At 37.7% G+C, this 14,223-nt stretch overlaps 2 protein-coding genes across 2 annotated transcripts in view; both read right to left on the bottom strand.

Moving 5' to 3' along the window:
• The window catches only part of tmem8b (transmembrane protein 8B), a 171,442-nt gene that overhangs the window by 66,422 nt on the left and 90,797 nt on the right, over window positions 1-14,223 (bottom strand). The window contains exons 4-5 of the mRNA XM_056270084.1: window positions 13,460-13,593; window positions 11,205-11,473 (exon numbers count right to left, since the gene is read on the bottom strand). Of these exons, the coding sequence (XP_056126059.1) occupies window positions 11,205-11,473; window positions 13,460-13,593 (403 nt within the window). The remainder of the gene's footprint in view (window positions 1-11,204; window positions 11,474-13,459; window positions 13,594-14,223) is intronic.
• Window positions 1-14,223, bottom strand: part of tars1 (threonyl-tRNA synthetase 1) — a 157,092-nt gene that overhangs the window by 127,366 nt on the left and 15,503 nt on the right. The window lies entirely within an intron of this gene.

Genomic DNA, 14,223 nt, shown 5'->3' with positions numbered 1-14,223 from the left:
ACATAATGCATTTCTGAATATTTAAAAAGAAAAGAATATATAAACAAAACATAAAACTGATGAGTACAAATTGCACCGATGGCATGACGTCATATTACAAGACACAGTAATGGCATTATAACAACTTTGCTATCTAATTTTGTTTAAGAGGCACATTACTTATTATTTTAGATGGGTTTATGTTGCTTTTTAGCCCTTATCAGGTGGCCTGTTTACGGTTATGCTTTTAATAAGATAAAATAAAGAATGAGAGTAATAACTCTAAGAGCAAACAACGTCTAAAATAAGCAAGAACAGTCATAAACGTGAAACATTTCCATCAATACAATTGATTTTATAGGAAAAGCTCAGCGTTTATTCTGGCCTTCCCCCACCTGCCGCAGTAAGTTCTGTAATATCCAGTGATGGATTCGTTATAGCTTGTTTTCCCCGCCGTGTTGAGCATACAGCAGGTAATTAGTTTACTGAAACTAATGTCTTGTGTTACTTCTGCACCAAAGTCTTGCTTCACTTCACTAATTGACTGAGTAATTACACCAGTTATCTGAAGCCATATCAACATATCGGCCTGCTGACTAAGTGCCTTTTGATTCATTAACGTAGGTATAAAGAGAATGACTCTATCAAACTTGTCTATTGTTATTTTTATTTTTAAAGCTACAGTCAATAATGTTTGGTTTAAGTTTCATTGTCGTTTATTTGTCCCTAGTTTCATACTGACACTGTACCATGGATTCATTTAGCTTATTAAACACATGGCACATCAAACTAAAGTAGTTTATGCCTTGTTTTGTTATTTTTTTTGTGGCCCCCCGCCCCCCCACCCCCCACCAATATAAATTTTCATCATGCACATTTAAATGTATGTTGTTAAAACTTTAACTATGCACTTAACACATTGGTTTTCCTTCTCTTAAATGAAGCGTGAGAGTCCAGTGATGTGCAAAAAAATTCTCTTAGGTATTAACAACTGCCATAATTTAAATAATAATAAAGAGAATTACACATTTTAATTATTCAATGGCATGTCATCTGATTATTAAAATTATTTTAAGAAATCCACATGAATGGCTTGAAAAAAAAATATGATTGCAGGCTTTTATGGTTAATGTGTCCGTGAGAAAATAAACAATAAAACATTCAATCACAAAGGCTTTGATGCCGTTGAGTGCTTACATCACCGTACAATGGAAGTGTCGCTGTAAAATGAAGAAAACAAACCCCAGTGTTTATTAGAACAATAATAATAAATTAAAGACTACACAATTAATGGAGTGGAAAAATTAACATAACTAATTACACAATTTGTGTGTTTTGTTTTTTTCACAGTCAAACTAAATTAGTTTGCATTCATTGTTTTGAATAGGCAATAATTTACTAATGTCTAACAATGTGCCCTAATAACAAACAATGACACTGATTTTTCTGTTCCAACTGCATTATACCTTAGCAGCTGGGATTAAGATTCTCCAAATTTCCATACAGTGGTTCTACAGGACTCAACTCAGCAACATTAGCGAAGCAAACAAACACTGACAAGACATCAGCAGCAAGCCAGAAGAACATCAACTGAATGAAACATTTCTGAAATAAACATAATTTCTGCATTTCACATTCAACAATGAATGCTTAACATATTGCAGAATCGTCTGACAACAAATCACCAGCATGTGCTTTCAGGTTGACAAGTCTAGACAATGGGTGAATTGTTTTGAAAAAGCAATTTCCTGTAAAAAATCTCCAGCATAAGATTGCTCTATGCTAAATTATTACATTAATTATAATATATTAATGTAATAATATATTATATTATGTTAATATATTATAATATACTAATATATTAACACCTCTGGGAGCCCCAGTATAGTGTACTATACTGGCAATATACTGTCGAAGAGCACCGTCCTTCGGATGAGACGTTAAACCGAGGCCCTGACTTTCTGTGGTCATTAAAAAAGCACTTCTCGTAAAAGAGTAGGGGTGTAACCCCAGTGCCCTGGCCACATTCCACCCATTGGCCCTTGCCAATCATGGCCTCCTAATAATCCCCATCCACTGAATTGGCTCTATCACTCTCTCTCCTCTCCACCTGAGGCTGGTGTGTGGTGAGCGCATTGGCACCGTTGTACTGTGGCTGCCGTCGCATCATCCAAGTGGATGCTGCACACTGGTGCTGGTTGAGGAGAGAACCCCTGATATGATTGTAAAGCGCTTTGGCTGTACAGTAGTACATATGAAAGCACTATATAAATGCCTCATTCATATATTAGTGCTGTCAAACGATTAAAATATTTAATCGCGATTAATCGCATTAATGTCATAGTTAACTCGCAATTAATCGCAATTAATCACACATTTTTATCTATTCTAAATGTCTCTTGATTTCTTTTTGTCCCATTATTTTTTCTCATTTTAATGCTCTTATCAACATGGAAAAGTGGATTGGCTTGCTTTGTGCAAATGTTTTTTATTGAAAACAACATCGGCATATACTGTGTTCAATTTCACACTAACATTCTCACTTGGAGCAAATAATCTCTCACACAATGTAACACTGTCCATCAATAAAAGGGTGAAAGAAATACTGACGATTGACGATGGGGCGGAGAATTCGCATCAGCTGTGTGTGTGTGTGTGTGTGTGTGTGTGTGCTTGGCCATCATCAAGTGGTATTTCAGACTGGACGTGCTGCGATGATGATAGCTCAGTTCACAACGACAAAACACAGAGATCACTTTGGTCTCGTCAATGGGACCATTTGGCAACTTTTTAAAAGTAAACTTTCCATTCAGAATCTTATTGGCATCCATTTCGGCGTCTCGCGCTCGTCATCCACTCAAAACGTAACGTTAACCTACTATTTGGGCGGCTCGCAAGCCTAAACAAGTGTGTGCGCTGTGCCTGTTGTTTTGTTTCCAGTCTAGCTAGATCCGCTTGCGCTTTGGTCGACGAAGCAACAAAACGTCCTCGCGCGGCACAAGCCATTGAAATGAATGGGTTTCATAGCGCTGCCGCGTCGATCCTGTTGCAAATGCATGTGAAAAAAACTACAAAGTTTGCTAGGCCCAAAAGACCGTTAATCGCGCAATAAAAAAATTAACGCCGTTAAAATGGGTTTGCGTTAACGCCGTTAATAACGCGTGTAACTGACAGCCCTAATATATATATATATATATATATATATATATATATATATATCCTTCCGGTTTGTACATGAACCATGTACCACAACCTACATGAACCATTGCCGCCCCGGCAGTGTGTGTAGTGGTTAATGTAGGTTGTCTACAAACCGGAAGGTTGGTGGTTCAATCCCCGGTTCCACCTGACCAAGTGTCGAGGTGTCCATGAGCAAGACACCTAACCCCAGCTGCTCCCGACGAGCTGGATGGCGCCTTGCATGGCTGACACCGCCGTCAGTGTATGAATGGGTGAATGTGAGGCAATATGTAAAGCGCTTTGGTGGCCATTGTGTCTGTTGAAAGCGCTATATAAATGCAGTCCTTTTACCATATATATACACACATACAGTACATATTGCTAGATATTATATTTATAAAAAAAATAAGTGTATATAATATTCAGTGCAATGGTTAAGGTTGATTGGTTTCTGAAATGCAATGAACATTACAAATGATGTTGTTTTTTTCTATACCAATTTAATGCTATTCTCTGACACAAAAAAAAATCTCTCAACGTTTTCTTCAGTCTATTTAGCCTCACCTTGCAGTATAGGATACCTATGCTTATTCTTGCCCACTGTCTCCATGAGAGCTGTCCCCAAACACCGTTAACCAAGTTGACACCTGCCATTTGGTACAGATGCTGATTGCTCACAGACTTTGGTGTCCTGCTTTGGCCTTCAAACACATTTATTTCGACATTAACGACAGATCCAACTTAACCCTTTAACCCCTGAATTTGGAACATTTTGCTTCTCATGCCAGTTGCAGAAAATGTAAAAGTCAATAAAAATGCAATTCACTGTGTGAAATTGGTTTATGGCCCCATGAAGGTTGGACTTTGGGTAGTCATGGCTACTGGCAGGCAAATTACACTATAGTTTGCATTTAAGATGCTGTGTTAGAAGGTCACAGCTTCAATATTCTCAAAGTGAGAAAGCTTTTCAATATTGGTCATACGCATGCACTTTTTATTCATCATTTAGAAAATGTAACCGTACATTATCATAGCACACTTAAGCTCTAAGGTTTATAGGCCAAGGTTTTTTATACAAAACATTTTCTACCTTAAAGGGTGTTAAACCATAACCAAAGTTAAACTCAAAAGAAAACACCAGATATTCATGAGACAAGCTAAACAATCAATAGCAATAACAATGGGGCTTTTCGAAAACACAATTATGTTTAACTACCTTATTTGTTCTCCATTTTGTGTTACGGTTCCCAATCACATTTGTGCTGATGCCATTACTGAAGAGAAATATGCCTCTGTAAAGAATGTAGTTATTTCATTCAGTGTTGAATTAGCTCATTTCAGTCCTTGGAGCTCTGGAGGGTCTAGATCTATTAACGGTCATATCACCATGTTAAGACACTTTAACTCATTATTAACGGTGATAAGAACACATCAGACTCAATTAAGCCTCCTTTTTATTGTGTTTTAACCTCCTCGTCTCTTTCAAGATTAAATGGAGTCGAACGAGCAGCAGAAAAATTTAGCAAAATTTCGAATCTCACATTTGCATTGTGGCTCTTCCGGTTCATCTCCAACACGTGTGGCGTAAGCCTCAAACCCTTTCTGTTGATGCTTCAATGACAGCGGGGTGATGAAGTGCTGTTCGCAAGCTAAAATTTGGTGCTCATTGTTTTGAAACTGATTTTGAAATCCTACGACTGGGATCTGTTTCTATTTGGCTCTGTGGATATCTCTCAAATAAAGAGGACTCCCTGAAGCCTGGAGCTCATGAGTGATTAGCACAATTAATGATACTATCGATATGGCCATTTGGTGTTACCAATGGCAACATGGGAAGTAAAACTAGGGAAAAAAAGAAGAAGAAAAAACAGCCTCAAACTGCAGTGCCATGAGCTGCAATACTGCACAAAATCAGGCTTTACTGCAAACTAAAATTGTACTGGGGTACAACAGCTGGATCAGTACACTTAAAAGGACAACTTTGGACAATCTATTGCTAAAATGTGCATATTAGTACCTTAGAGTAGTAAAATGTACTTTTAAGGTACTACAAGGTACAATTCTGTTGGTGTTTAGGTGGAGTTAGAAGGTTGTGTAAAAATCTATGAGCTGTCAAACTTTTAAAGGATTGACATTTTTGTAAATTTTTGAATGTTTATTATACAGATTGGATATAAGCAGTTTGATTTTTATATTTTTAAAACCTTGGTGTATAAAGTCCAGGGGTCAGTTGCATGAAAAAATACCAAACTAGCATTTAGCCAAGAGGTAATAATCAGTCTTACTTATCAGATTCAAATGAGACCAATCTATGTTTTTATGTAACTGAATTCAACAATTTACCGCTAGTCTTAAAGAAAAGAATTAAAGGAACATTTTGAAAGACTGTTCTAACTTGGTGTAAAATAAAAGTGAGCACATGGAATTTACTAAATCTAATTTACAAGAGTATGAATGAATGCTGTTATTGAAACGAGTGAATGTGAATGTTTTAAGCATAATATTTTTTTCTTTTTAAATCTCAAATCATCCAGCAGTTTGACTCCTACACGTATCATCTGTTTGACACACCTGATATAAGAAATCAACTGAACGTCCATAGCATGTCCTTATTTAGCAGACGTACTAGCAACAGGCCACAACAATATATCTAAAAAAATAACTAATGTTCTGGACATGATTCACTCAGATTAAATATTCACTGTATCTCATGCAGAGAAGACCTGACCAGTCATGGTAAATTAATAATAATATTCAGGCTACCCCCTTCCCCTCTTTTATTTTATTTTATTCCATTTTATTTATTTATGTTTATGGTCTCTTTATTGAAATTATTATTATTATTATTATTATTTTTTTTTTTTTTTTTATGTATTTAGTTTCTTCCATACTTAACCTTTTCACCTTTATGTATTATAATTTAGACTGTGATTTAAATCATCTCTTGTAGGAATTCTTAATGCAGGTCTGTTTGTAATTGGGTGGGAGGGTGGGATATGGGTGGGGTATGTTCTGTTAAAAAAGGGAAAAATATGTTTATTCCATCGAACAGTAATTGTTGTCATTCAATAAAAAAACCTTTGGAGAAAAATAATAATATTCAGTGCCTAGTACTGAAACAAATCCATTGTCCAATTTCACATGACTATAATAATGTTTGAAACATTGATTTTTTTTTTTTAAAACATCTACTGGTCTTTTAGGCTATGACATTTAGTTCATCAGAGCATCATATAAAATGTGAATTTTAATCATTTTAGTTTTTCTGTGAGTTTGACATTTGTTTCACCCAACAAGTTTGTTGTGAACATAGATGAGAGGAAATTGATTTTATGCACACAGCAACTTGGTTCTTGTTAAATTTACAAATGGTCTGTTCTCTCCATTACGACCATCAAGAGAACTGAATGGTGTAGAGAGACAGCAAAGGAAGGACATGAAGAGTCAGGCCGGCTTGGAAGATGGGAGAGAGATGGCAGCCGGCCAGTATCTGCTGTTCAGTGAAATTGATCAAGGTAAGGGGAGCTGGGTTCAGAATAATTCAATTAAGGCTGACAGAAGCGCTGACCAAAATCTTCAGACACAGGTGATATTACAAGGTCATACGATACAGGGTATGGACCATCATAAATAGTGAAAAATAGCACAGAGGGGAAACGAATGACAGTGTTAGATTATGTCTAATATTACCTTGATTGCAGTGCGGTCGGGTCACTAGATTAGCCACAATTACATAATAAGCGGTACTAATAATGGGTGAACAAAGGTATAGCGGGACACTTAAACTTAATCACCCATCATTTTGCGTATATGCTTCCATTACTATAAATCTGCATTAATCCGAAATTAGTATGCAATTACATTGATGTGTCCATTTGATTCATGTTTCAAAAACAAAGCCAGGGACAAAATATCAGAAAGTGTCTCACTTTACATGTACTGACTATCGTTTTACTTTTAACAAATGTATATTCAACTGTAGTCTTTGCACGGAAGAATTTAATCATCAACAACAAATATGAAATATCACCAAAGAGCAAAAACACCGTTAATGCAAAAACCTCCCATGGACTGCTGTAGGTTAGTAGTAAAAATCTTAGGTTCTTATTAAGTTGATTTATTTCATGAAAAGAGGACTGAATGTATCAAAAAGGAATGCGAGAATGTGAGATTACTTGCCAAAAGGCTGAAATCATTAGCCTGGTTAAAACCAGACCATTCTCAGTTGTAACTGAGTTATGGTCTGGCAATGCTTCATAGACAAATCATTTCCAAAGGGGCGTCACCAACGGACGTAGCTCAAATGCCTCTGGGCGCAATTGGATAGACCTAAAACCAATCAGAGCGATGAAGGAGATGACGTATGCAGAGCGACACTGAATAAACGAGCAGACACTGGTTAGCTACTTGCTCTACGTTTATTTAAAATGAACAGCAAGACAACTAGAAGTGAATGTGCTTTCCATTAAATAAATCACACACAGTAAACAAAACCTTAACAAAAAAAACTTTGCAATTTAGACGCGCAAACTGGGTGCCGGTGCGGTGAGACGTACATGCTCGGGCAGATTCGGCTTGAAGTCGGTCATCCTCGGACGCGGCGCCGCGCGCGCAAAAACAGCCGTGCACACAGCCAAGGTATAAACAAGGCTTTACTCCGTCTCAGCGCGCGCTCTGATCGGTAAAGGGGCAGAGATTTCAGACCTCCGTTTAATTAAGGAGATCTCCAAGACTTCTCTTCTTGGGAGGGGGGGTGCACAGACCTCTCCCGAATCATCTCCAGCAGTAGCAGCCTCCGAAGCACAACTAACTCCGCCTCCGTTTCCCTCGTAAGCTGATATTAGTATTTAAACATTCTCTATGATAAAAAATGTTTGTGAAAAAAATATTTTAATAACATGGTTTTGGCGGTTCTAGAGTTCTAATGACGGTGCTCATCTATAACCGTCACACCCCTAGTTCCACGGCGGCATCCATCTTTGTAAATGTACAAAATCTGATTCACCGTCATGGTGTAAAGCCCGCCCCAACGTTTCTGATTGGTGCCGCGATTTCGACAGCTTAGAAATGGGCTTGAATGAGTTCTTCGCCAGACTAACTTGCAGAGCAAATCTAAATTTGCCGGAAGTTGTCTGGGTTTCCCAGGCTATGAAATCATGATATTTTTAATCTATTGTAATGCTGTAATCTTTTGACAGCCCAAATTCATTGAGCAAAAAAGATTTTGTTCCTCCTTTATAAATGCAGCAAATAGTCTTTGGTGACAAAATTGACTCTCAGCCTTGAATGTGACAGAACGTCACTGCAATAACTCCTTGCTAGACAGGCTTTTCCTTTTTCAGCTCCTCACGCACACAGATAATGCTCTCCGCAGGTACACCGCCTCATCATGGCCAATTGTTTCCCCCTGTGAGTGCTTTATCTAAGCTGGTCTGAGACTGTTCAGCCTCATTGAACATCAATGGCCCTCCTCTTCATCCCCTCTTACCGAGCCATCAGCGCCAACATCCCTTGGCATCAAGGCTGTAACAAAGGCAGGGATTCTGCTGCACCACAGGATGTGGAGGAAAAATGGGGGAACAGAGGAAACCTCAGACAAAATGAGAGAACATGGTAGATTTGATAGAAGCAGAGTGGGGGATTTTTGCTAAAAGTGTCACTGCTGTGAGGGGGGAAATTAAATTTTGACCTTGTAAACTAGAGGTGTTTTAATAGGGAAGTCACTTTAAGTTCTAATATAGTAAACAATATTTAAGTGCTCTAAAAATTGAGATCCAATCAGACATTCTGACAAAAGCGGGTCATATGAATATACACGGATGAGCCACAACATTATGACCACCTGCCCCATGCATTGATGAGCCTTGGACGCCCAACACCCTGTTGTCGGGTTGTGGTTTGTCCTTCCTTGGACTACTGTTGGTAAATTCTCACCACTGCTGACCGGAAGCAACCCACAAGCCTTGCTCCATCGCCTTGCCATAACAATTTGGCCCTTGTCAAAGTCACTCAGATCTTTATTCCTGCCCATTTCTCCTGCATCCAATACATTGATTACGAGAGCTGATTGTTTGCTTACTTTCTAATCTACCCAGACCTTAATATGTGGCCTAGTTAGGAGATGATCAACGATATTCGCTTCACCTGTGACTGGTTATAATGTTTTGGCTCATCAGCGTACCATAAACTATAGCTGTGTAATTTGAAATATAATGTACAGATTTAAGCAGAAAGAGTACATTTGACTCAAAGCGAGTCTTTTAAGGTGAGCATGCAACTTCCCGATGCTGCAATGATACGGTCCATGTGACTAAATTGAGTCCCCCATCTATTTCACACTTTGCGAGCAGCCCAATTGCCATATTTATCACAATGACTCAAGACATGTAAAAGTATGGAATTTATCAACACTTCATTGTAACATCAGGCAGAAAAAAGGCGGAGGTTCCAATCCATGACAGGGTCCTCATCTGAGCCCACTGAGGTTCTAATTTGTCACAGAGATTCATAACAAAGCCTGTCTCACTAAACACACTTTAATTTTCCAACTCCACCTGGGCCATGAGAACACCTGCCTTTGTAAAAACCCTTCTAGCAGTGAAGTCTGAATACTTTCCAGATATGCTCAAATGCAAATCATTGCAATGCTGAAACCAAACAATGACTTGGAGCCATATGCCTGTAACATTTGTACTGTCAAATCCTAATAAAGAATTAATGAAGCCCGGATCAAACCATCAAGCTGTTGCCATCTCATTTGTGCTGGACTAAAATATTTCCACCAAAATCTGCAGGGATTGTTGCAACCAAAAGCCGCCTTCCTAAAAAAATGATGGTACCAGGTGGACCTATTCATATAGTGTGATTTCATGTTACGGGTGGAAAGCCCATGGTTAATGACATGTCAGAATCCAGAATATTGATTCTACTGTATTTTTTGGTTCATTACAAAAAGGATTCCTGCCCCTAAATTCCACCAGTTTAATATATGCTGGTAGTATGGTAAAATATTAATAATAATAAATTATACACATAGTGGCCCCAAAAATATATATTTACAGTACTAGTAAGTATCAATGCATCAATTATATCATACCATAGTAATAGATAATAGCAATTATAACAATATACAACGCACTAAGGATTGATAAGCTGCTGGGTTCATGAATATTAATCACGTTGTCAGCATTCGCTCGAACTGATTTGCTGAAATCAAAACAGGGAAGGTAATAGATGAGCGCCAGCCAATGAGATTGCCGTTTGCGCATTAGTTCCGCCCACTACCAGAGAAACCGGCATATTTTCAGCTTGTTCTTAAAAGCTGAATAATTCCAAATGAACTCCGTTATTTTAACAGGAAAATACAAGAAAGAATATCCGTCGATAGACCGTCGATTCTGCGTGGTATGTAAGACTCTCGCTCTCTCTCTCTTTGCTTGTGTGTGAGAAACACACAGCACTCTTAGCAAAACGAAGGCGAGTTGTGCACATTCACACTAGTGTTTACGGTACGTCAAATACAGGTACTCTGCACATCCATTTGAGCTGAAATACAACAGATTGCTTCATGGAGAGCGAAACTCTCAAGCGCTCAGTCAGAGTGTTGAGCGAGTGAAAATACATCAATTCTAAACTTATACTTCTAACACACACACACACACACTGGCGAGTAAAATCTAAGAATGTATTAGCTAATGGCTAATTATAGACATTATTTAGTCCCCCAGAGTAAAGATTTTGTCACATATGAACTAGCATTGTAGAGGTTTGAGAATTGTGCTGAAACTCGCGGTTATCGTAAGGGGTGTGACATTTCGGTTGACCAGTCACAAGGTACTGATCCAGCCGACCATCAGAGCACACTGCACTTTTCAAAGGGAGGGGCTTCAGGAACTAAACAGTGCGTTTCTGACAGACTGGGAAGAGAGGTATGGGAAAAGGTTTTTTGAACATTCAAACATGAAAACCTTATCTAGTAGAACCCAAAAACAAAATCAAGACTTTGTAAAAGGGCATGTAATGGTCTCTTTAAAACAAGTTCTTACCTTTAACCTGAACACCAATACGAAAGTAGACATCTGAGCTACTGAGGTAACGCTCCACCAAAATATAGTACCACTGCTCCCAGGATGGCAGTGGGACCTCTAGCTCACAGGGAACGTTCTCTCTGCAGTCCATTGCGCTGGAGTTATGCACCGGCGGGGCCCTCGAGCGGATCTTCAGCAGAACCGGACAGCTCTCCCCGCTCCTGTTCTTTGTATTGCAGTCCACAAGCTGTACCTTCACCCGAGAGATGTAGTTTGGGATGAACACTCTGCCAGGTACAAAGAAGAGAAAGGTAGAGGACATCTGCTTTAAAGCTACACTGACTGGAGCTGACATTGTCTAAAGAGACTGCACTGAACACAATTAGTACGCTTATTGAAATGCAAAGGAAACATTTGAATGGGAATGTGTTTTTGTACTCTCAGGAGAACTTTAAACTTCAGCACATTTCAACAAACTTGTTGACAATGCATAAAACAGTCAAGTGATTTCACTTGGTCTTAATTTTCTACATCAATAACAATTAATCAGGAAGCTAATCGCAAGTTGCCCTTTTCAATTGAACAGAGATTGAGAACAACCGTGAAATTAGAATAAATAATTAATATCTACATTTTTGGCCATGACGCAATTGGCTTTGTCTGTTGGTTTTTGATAATTAACGATATGAACAGCACACCAACTGCTCAATCAAACAGAACACAATTTGTTTACAGATCCGCTGGATTGCTTTGGGGAAAAAGCAAGCGTCTTGGAACATAAACTTGATCTTTGAAATTTGCCTTGAAATTAAAACCTTAAAAAAAATAATTTATTGCATGGTTAATTTATCCCTTCGTTCAATTTTATGCAGCATTGTTTTGCATTTCACAACTGATTAAATAGTATGTCCTAGTTTGAATAATACAAATTCTTATAAAAACGTAATTTAATCTTTGTCACTCTCAATGACGAGAGCTATGTTTAATGCTCATATTAAGGATAGTCCACTGGATTTTATTACATATAAGAGGATTCCTATTTCTTCATACACATTAAGTTATTTCATGAGGCAGACCTCCTATATACTATAAAATAGTGTATACTAAGATCCAGACATCCATTAAACAGCTAATGTTCAAGTCTCACAATGTGCAATTTACTGTCCTTCGGAAACCAGCTTTTAATGATACAAAAAGCCCATCTTCATAATGTCCAGTGCTCAAGGTCTTTTCTGTGTACCCTGGTGTTTATGAATGCATTTCATCACCTCTCCCTCCTCCATTTTCCTCTTTTTCATTTAGAAAGACTTTATTTGCTAATTGAGAGGAGAGCTTTAATATCTGAACCTAATGAGAGTAGAAGCCTGAAATGGAGGGAAGCTTGAGAGAAGGATGTGTGTGGAATGGTAAAGTGTTGTGAGCAGAAAGAGCCAGAGAGAAGGTGAGAGAAATGCACGGTGTGTGCGTTTGAGTATCTGATAAGGACGGGAAGTCTGCAAAGGCACCAATAAAGAAATGTTCACATCTTAAAATAATAGTTTTATTAATGTTTTTCAAGAGTTTGGGTCCAGTAAGATTTTGCATTTATTTTGATCAAAAATACAGTAATATTGTGAAATATTATTTCAATCTAAAATAACCATTTTCTATTTGAATATATATTTAAAATGTAATGTATTCCAGTGATATCAAAGCTGAAATTTTCAGCATCATTACTCCAGTCTTCAGGGTCACATGGTCCTTCAGAAATCAGTCTAATATGCTGATATGCTGCTCAAGAAACACTTCTTATTATTATAAATGTTGAAAACAGTTGTGCTGCTTAATATTTTTGTGGAAACCGTGATAATAAAAAAAAAATCAGGATTCTCTGATGAACACATTTAAAAACATTTATTTGAAATATTTTAAAAGAAACATTATAAATGTCTGTACAGTTACTTTTGATCAATTTAATGCACGCTTGATAATTAAAAGCATGGTATACATTATGGGGACAAAGTGTCCCCACACAGATGGGAATATCCGAAATCCTTGTCCTTGTGGGGACATGTTTTGGTCCCCATGAGGAAAACAGCTTATAAATCATACTAAGTGATATTTTTTGAAAATGTAAAAATGCAGAAAGTTTTGTGTGATGATGGGTAGGTTTATGGATAGGGTTAGTTTAAGGGGATAGAATATACAGTTTGTACAGTATACAAATCACTACATCTATGGAAAGTCCCCATAAAACGTGTGTGTGTGTGTGTCATTTAAAATTAGTCACTCACTTGTAGAGTACAGATCTGTTGTGAAGAGGAATCATCTGGTCAATGAAGTAACCAGGATACAGCACTGAAATGCCAATGAGCCTCTGAACAATGAGCTGAGGTTGAAAGAGGTACTGACATTCCTCATGAAGACCCTGCACAAAAAAAGTGAAACAAACAGGAAATTGATTAGTTACATACTAAATCCACCCAGTATCCATCTTCAAATAGACTGTGCCATGAAATACAGTATCGCAACAAAACACATGTGTACATGCATATCATGATATGGAAATGCCCGTGGAAGGAGGGCAACTCCCACTGAGAGCCTTATGATCACTTCAAATGGAGGGAAACTGTCATTGCATTTGTATCGCTTCTGATGATTTGCTGTGTGATATTTCTCATGCCTTCTCATGCACGACAACTCCCACCTCAGACTCAAAAGAAAAAGATCAAACACTATTGTCACTTCTCCACTTGGTGAATAATTCAGATAAAAGATTTTGAACTGTCAAGTTCAACAAGTGAACAAGTGGAGTATCCAACCAATAGCTTGCATTTATTAATTCTCCTCTACATTTACATCTCTTCATATAGAAGACACTTTTATGCAAAGTGACTTAAAAATGAGGAATACAACATAAGTGATTCATCTTAAAGTGACAGGAATGCTTTCTTTTTTTGAGAATATAAAGAAGTGCTGGGTATTAAAAATTCATGGATAAAAAAGATTGTAATAATAATATAGAGCTCAGGGGGAATCTGATGCATTTATTTTGGCG

The sequence above is a fragment of the Rhinichthys klamathensis genome, unplaced genomic scaffold, assembly GCF_029890125.1.
Source record: "Rhinichthys klamathensis goyatoka isolate OS25496 unplaced genomic scaffold, OSU_Roscu_1.1 h1tg000296l_1, whole genome shotgun sequence".
NCBI classification, from domain to species: Eukaryota; Metazoa; Chordata; class Actinopteri; order Cypriniformes; family Leuciscidae; genus Rhinichthys; species Rhinichthys klamathensis.
This window is presented reverse-complemented; position numbering and strand designations above follow the sequence as displayed.